This window comes from Chanos chanos, chromosome 15 (genome assembly GCF_902362185.1).
Source record: "Chanos chanos chromosome 15, fChaCha1.1, whole genome shotgun sequence".
NCBI lineage: Eukaryota > Metazoa > Chordata > Actinopteri > Gonorynchiformes > Chanidae > Chanos > Chanos chanos.
This window is the reverse complement of record NC_044509.1, coordinates 10171380-10178257: the sequence shown is the minus strand read 5'-3', so window position 1 is coordinate 10178257 and position 6878 is coordinate 10171380. Positions and strand designations below refer to the sequence as shown.

Below are 6878 nucleotides of genomic sequence, written 5' to 3'. Positions count from 1 at the left end.
TTTGTTGCACTCATACAGCGATTTGGTCAAGACCCCTAACTCACCACAGGGAGGCAGCAAAGTTACGCTTAAATGTAGTTTGAAACGGGTCCGAATGGATTTTCAGCTTTTATTTTCTTATTTCACTATGCCACATTTACCTGTAAACTGAAGTAACATCATTATTAGTTGAACGCCAGTTATCAACTTTACAGCCTAAGCATATTACATCACATTTATCTAGCCGCTCTTATCCAAAGAAGAGGAGAAACAATTTAAGCTACAGTACAGTGAGAGACCAATGAGTAGTACTACATGTATTCAATAGGGCAAAGTGCAAGCAATAGTGCCAGTTTTCTTTCAAGACAAAGGGCAGGAGATTAGGTAGAAAAAAATCACAGTAGGTGCGGGTTAGGCATGTAAGGTTGTTCGAGGTGTTAGATGTTGGGAGAGGAGGTGCTCTCGGAAGAGATGAGTCTTCAAAAGATTTTTGAAGATAGAGAGGGATGCGCCTGCTCTGATGGCAGTTGGTAGCTTGTTCCACAATCGGGAAACCATAAGCGAAAACAGTCTGGACTGAGATTGCCTTGTATGTAGGGATGGCAATGCCAGACGATGTTCCTTGGAGGAACGCAGAGGGTGAGAAGGGGCAAGAACCCGTATTAGCGAGTTCAGGTAGATAGGTAGTAGTAGTAATAGTATTAGTAGCAGTAGTAGTAGAAATAATAATAATAATAAAATATATAATAATAATAATAATTTAACAGGAGCTCGTCGTTCGTTTTTCAGTCACATTTTCTGTTGATCAAATTTTCAAAACTACTCTGCATAACCTAGTTATCTAACCTGGTCACTCCCCCTTTCTCTCAGTTTCGAGGACCCTTGTGGACAGCGCTGAAAGGATAAATACCTTGACGTACCTTTGCCCTCTCACTTCAGGAATTTGCGTTTGGGAGGGTCAGTCGCGGTTAGGATGCTACCGCTCTGCACTGATGTGCAGGCTGGACCTCACACGAGCAAGACTCAAGTACTGCGCCCGAATCATCACGCGGCAGGAGGACAGCCCACGGGCCAATTGATGGGGTAGGTTCTTCACGTAGAGCGTAGAAGTAATGATTCTTGTTTGACGTTTCACAACAAGTGATCTTATGTTTTTGTTTGTTTGTTTGTTTGTGTGTTTGTTTGTTTGTTTGTTTGTTTGCAGTTATTCGGATATATGGAGACCTTGGATTCTAACTATCAAAGACACTGGCTTGAAAAAAGTAAATAGTGCAGCTCTCCACACAAACTAAATACATGACACCACAGAACATGAATGTAATACATTATGTGCCATTTCCAGTGGTATTAAAGTGATTCTGATGCATTAAAGACTGTTTTAATATTTTATATATATATATGTGAATTTGGTCAAGGAACCTTAAAATTTTGTTTCCCTAAATAAGCCTGAAACTGGAGCTATGACATCTGTAAGCAGACAATCAAAAGATGCCCTTGGATTTCAGCATCCAGTGAGGTTAGTCTTGCCTACATGACACATTATTTTACAAAAATGGTTTTCTGAACAGAATAAGGGGTTACTTCTGCAAACATTTGTATATTAGATTCATAATTACACCAAAGCTTTTTTTTTTTTTTCTTTTTTCACATGCATATTTTTCAGAAAAATATTTTTTTCAGTGTTTTTCATTGCATGTTTGATCTAAACATCTGACCTTCTTTGCACAAAATGACCTTTTTGCCACTTAAAACTCATTGAACCCATAGGCTGTTCCTGCCTAAATCAAGGATTCAGGAGTATCTGTCTCATCTGGGAAAGAAAGTTCTGGCAAGCTTCCCTGTCCAAGCTACCCTTCACTTCTACAATGACGACTCCAGCTCTGAGGACAGTGAGGATGCAGAGGAGACAACTGGGAGAGAGAGAGCCGAACCGCTTTCTCGGGTTCCACGCGGCCTTGGATCAGGAAGCTAGATGCTATTTTGGAAACAAGCTAACTGAATGGACACAGGAGATGGAGCAACAGGTTTCAGGAAGCTTTGTTCATCCGTGTCCAAGATTCAGAGGACTATGGATTATCACCTTAAAGGAGAACCGGAAACTGAGAGGAGTCTGGGCAGATCCTGTATGCACTATGCAGAAGTGATACTGTTTACACAATCGGAGTGTAAACAGACCTTTAACCCAGAGATGACTAGTGCTGCACTGCAATATCCTGTTCTTTTAAAGCTTTATGGATATGTTATTTCAGTGTCTAAATGTAGATCTTATAGTAGCCACAAGAGAACTGAGTGGTTCTTTGTAGTTTTTATGGATATTATTTTAACAAGTACAGTAGTATAATGATTTATAATGATCTCTTATCTAGATTCATTAAAACGGTAGCCAACTCTTTGGTCCTAAGTTCATTTTAATGTAACACTGAAAAGACATGTTTACACTAAGCACTGAGTTATGTCTGATGCTGAATAAACCTTCAATTCATGTTTTGTTTTTTGAAAATGAAAAATAAAAGTTTGAGAAAATACATTTAAGTGTTTTATTTTCCTATTTTACTTTTTTTATTGACAGATGACTCATATCTGCTATCTTCCCCATAAAATATTTCTGTTCAAAGGATCTTTTTGTTAAAAGAGGAACATGCAGATAAGACTGAATGGATGAAGCAAAGGTCAAAGTAGCATCTCATTTTAAATCTTATTAAATTAAAATGTTTTTAAATGAGCTCAAATATTTATTTATTTATTTGCAAGGGATCATGTGCAGTTTCTAAAATTGCCATTAGGCTCATGATTCTGTGAATTGTTTTGGATTAAATAAAATGCTATACCATAATGGACAATTCCAGTTTACTTTAGAGGGAGCATGGAGGAAATTCCAGTTTTTAAAACAGCCCAGTTTTTGAATTGCGCACTTTGAATCCGTTATTTGCTAGGTTAAGCAGTCAAGGACCCTGTGTCACATCACATTTGGTGCGTCCTGTCATCTCATTTAAGACAGCCTCAGCAGGTCTCTGTACCAAGATTCTAAGAAGATTCAGTGATGACGTCACTGATTATGATACATATTTGTAATAAATTATCCAGAATGTCTCTTTCCAAAACAGCCCAGTGTGAAAGCAAGCTCCTTTCTAATAATAACTGCCTAATGAAGAGTAGATGCAGCATTGAAGGGGAACAGCATTGTGTCCAGAATTCATAGTAGTTACAATTTAGGCTGTGATCAAGGACCTGGTTAGAGGTGAGGCAGAGTGCAAGTTTAGTTCCTAGCCACAGGTGAGTCCACCTTTACTCTGTGTGAAACAGTAATGAGCTTTCCGTCATCAGACAGAGCTTGACTTACACAGAGGGCAGCGGGGTTAAGGTGGCACTCAGGAGGTCAAACACTGGCGAGCCATCTCAAATGACCTCTGTTTGTTTTTGATGGGTTATCTGCTGTTCTGGCTGCTGCGGACCCCTTACCTGTCTGGAAGAAAGGCGGTGACGAGACACAAGTCGGGGGAGGTGAGAGCTCTTCCAGGGGTGGTCAGACAGATTGAAGGGGTCCGGTGAAATCAGAAGATGAGGAGATAGCCGGTTGACCATTTCACTTCTGGTTTAATAAGTTCATAAGGTCATGCACACACTGAACCCATAAAGACACAGCAATTCCTCACTACAATCACACACTACAAATAAGTCAAGAGGCAGCTACACGGTAATACAGGAGAGAATGCTAAAAAATTTTCTGTAGTTGCGAAGACAGCTAAAACATTTTCTTTACAACCGCCCATAGAATATCATTTTTGCCATGTTCTCAAACATGTCTATATGAAATGTTTTACGCTCATAACACTCTACACTTTTTTTATTTGATATCCAACTCTCTGCTCAGTAGAGACAATGGTACTCTCCTTGCGGGGTCTTGTGCTTATGATAAGTGATGCTAGGGTTCATCTGAAAGTCAAATCTTTGCCTGTCAAAGAAGTGATGGAGAAGGTGCATCTAAAACCTCAGTAAACCCTCACAGCATGGAGTGATGACAACCATTTCTGCATTCCCTCCACACTGGTCCAAGGCATGTCCTAGCGGTTCCACATTCGTAGATTACACGTGAATTGAGGCTATCGCAGATTAAGTGAAGCAAATCTCTAAAACATATGCATTCACCTAAAAGCATTATGTTTGACTTCTGGACTGGATGGTCAATTGTCACCATAGACTGTAGTTTGGAATTTTTAGGCCCATTGAAAAAGGTTCTGAGGATCTTTAACATCTATTGAGGTTACACAAGAATGGAGAGGAGTTCATCAAAAGACCTTACTTTATTGTGCTTCATTCATTCATTCATTCATTCATTCATTCATATAATGTAACAATGAAGCCCATAATACTGACTTAGCTTTCACCAGTCTGTGACAACTGAAAATGTCTTACTTGAAGGCTTCGGCTCACTTCAAATTACAATTTAGACGTAACAAATGAATATGATAAAAGGTAGCATCGTTAACAAGGTTCACAATGTAATGAAATAAAAAGGCCACGGTCTTCTGTGCGTCAGTTACTTTACTGCGGATTCATCATGTGACAGGAAGAAATAGTGGTTCACTTCGCTTATAGACATGTCCTTTAATCTTGGAATTGCCCCATTTTGGTGGTCATCTGTTCGTTGGTTTTTAGCATAGTTATCTAATTAAAGGAGAAAATGTTATAGATGTTAGTAAAACGGTGTCATAACATCACTGAGTTGGTAATTAAATGTAGGAAAAGTACCATACATATCTGTATTCTCAAGCACACTTAATACAGAAAATCATAAACTTCACTGACTCATTATTACAGAACTGTAAAACAACAATGTCAATTCAATTTCACCTTGTGTAACAATATCAAAACATGCAAACCTGTCTGAGCAAATGCAACAATTAAATATGATTAAATTTTAATTTTAATTTGTGACTAGTGAAACCTCACCTGTAATGTTGTCTACCGAATTGAGCGGTGCTGTATTCATCATGTTCACTCCAAACAGTACAACAAGTGAAGTTGTTAATGCAACCAGAAGATAGATTGGCACAGCAAGTGCCCAGTACCTAGAACAAAGAGAAATTTTCCAAGACTGCAGGTTGGCACAAACAACACTCAAAACCATTTCATCATTACACTATACATACATAGTTTCCTGCTGCCTTCTTCCCACAAGGAAATTTATGGTACTTACTTTTGAGGCCAATAGGTTAATCCAACTGAATGGAGCCAAGATTCTGGGACATACGCCCACACCAAATACAAGACTGAGAAGGAGAGGAAAATAAGCATTCATTTCACACTGGACTGTACTTTTAGTTGATGTAAAATAGCCTTACTTTAATAATTTCTTCAGCATTCAAATGAAGATCACAGCAGGAGGAATTAGATGACATAAAAAGGTATTCTTTAGCATCCAGTGCAATATTCAGTTTAAAACAAACAAACAAACAAATAAATAAAAAATAAATAGGTCTAGACGCAAGTACATGTCACAAATGTTATATCCCTAATGCACGCCTCTCATACAATCCAAAAAAGGCAGAAAGAAATACTTCCAACCTCAAATACTATTGAATTCACTGGACACTTGCTAAAGTAGACCAACTCATAATGAGTGGTCTGAGATAGCCTATCTAACAGGGAGAAATAAGTTAGAAGTAAGATGTTGGTAGAAATGACCTTTAATCATTTTTATTCTCAGGCAAAAAAAAATTAAACTTACAAAAGCCAAACTGAGAGCCTAGGAAGAGAACAAATCCATAGATGGCCCTTTCTGGCACAGGTGATGGGGAGTTTTCAACCATGATCCTAAGAGGATACAAAAGAAAGTAGGTTCTCGTGTAAACATAAAAATGACACACGCGCTGATTTATAGAATCATTCTTACTTTGTGGGAACTATGGGTAAGGCGTGAAGTTCATACTGATTAACCTATGAATCCTCGTTCGTAACTGTTTTTGACTGATGCCCACAGCAAATGATGTAGCTCAGACATAAACTATTTAAAGATACGTGGCTGTGCTTCTCCATTTGTCGGTCTTTTATATCCAAATACCTTAAAACTGACTTCATTACACATTCAACCGATCAACGGTTAAAAGAACTCGATACTATTTTCTTTCATCTTGGCATAAGCTACAGCAGTAACTCCTCGCTTCAGCCACCTGCTCTGCTCCTGTTACAGGAGTTATCAAAAACACACGCTTACCAGTTACTGCTGCATCAGAGTGTATATTCTTTTTGTGCTTGATTTAAACCCGAAAGAGGTGCAATGAAAGGTACTAATGAAAACACATTACTCATATGTGAGTAGTCATGTTGGTTCTGAGGGGTTTGGTCCTAGCTTCTGTCTTTGAAGTATTTTGGATTTCGGCTAGTTCATAGTTTGATTCTGCGGCGTTAACTGGCAGGTTATCAACGTTGAAAGTTTGCTGCTGCCGTCTAATGGTCTGGAGTGTGTCACACAGGTTGCTGGGGACGAAAACCGATGAAGAACTGCTTTGATTTGTGGTCTGGTACTGTTTACTATACATTAATCAAATACAACAAGGAACTCAGAGACGTAAATTAATCATATTATTACTGATATCCCTGTTTACATTGGGAGTTTATACAAATTTACCTAAAGATAAACATATCGAAACAGAATTAACACTGCACTAGCAATTAATAAATTACAGTTAAATGAGCAAAACCCCCACTTCGATTTAACTGTGAAAAGACAATGAGTAATGCACATCAGAATGACATATCTTTCATTTCTGGATTTTAGTACTGATGACATGAGCAGGAGTTACTTCAGAATATGGATGACTGATATTCAAGTATGAATATTTTGGTGGAAAAAATCTTTGAGACATCAAAATCATGTAGTTGTATTGCTCATACTATGA

The 6878-nt window shown here is 38.3% G+C and overlaps 1 protein-coding gene across 1 annotated transcript; it reads right to left on the bottom strand.

The window, feature by feature from the left end:
- Positions 1–4357: 4357 nt before the first annotated feature.
- Positions 4358–6257, bottom strand: pigp (phosphatidylinositol glycan anchor biosynthesis, class P). Its single transcript, XM_030792088.1, has 5 exons — positions 6194–6257; positions 5708–5793; positions 5177–5249; positions 4930–5048; positions 4358–4644 (listed from the first exon to the last, which is right to left on the bottom strand). Exons 2-5 carry the CDS (start codon positions 5787–5789, stop codon positions 4517–4519), a joined length of 402 nt encoding a protein of 133 aa, XP_030647948.1. The 5' UTR covers positions 5790–5793; positions 6194–6257; the 3' UTR covers positions 4358–4516.
- Between the last annotated feature and the right edge of the window lie 621 nt (positions 6258–6878).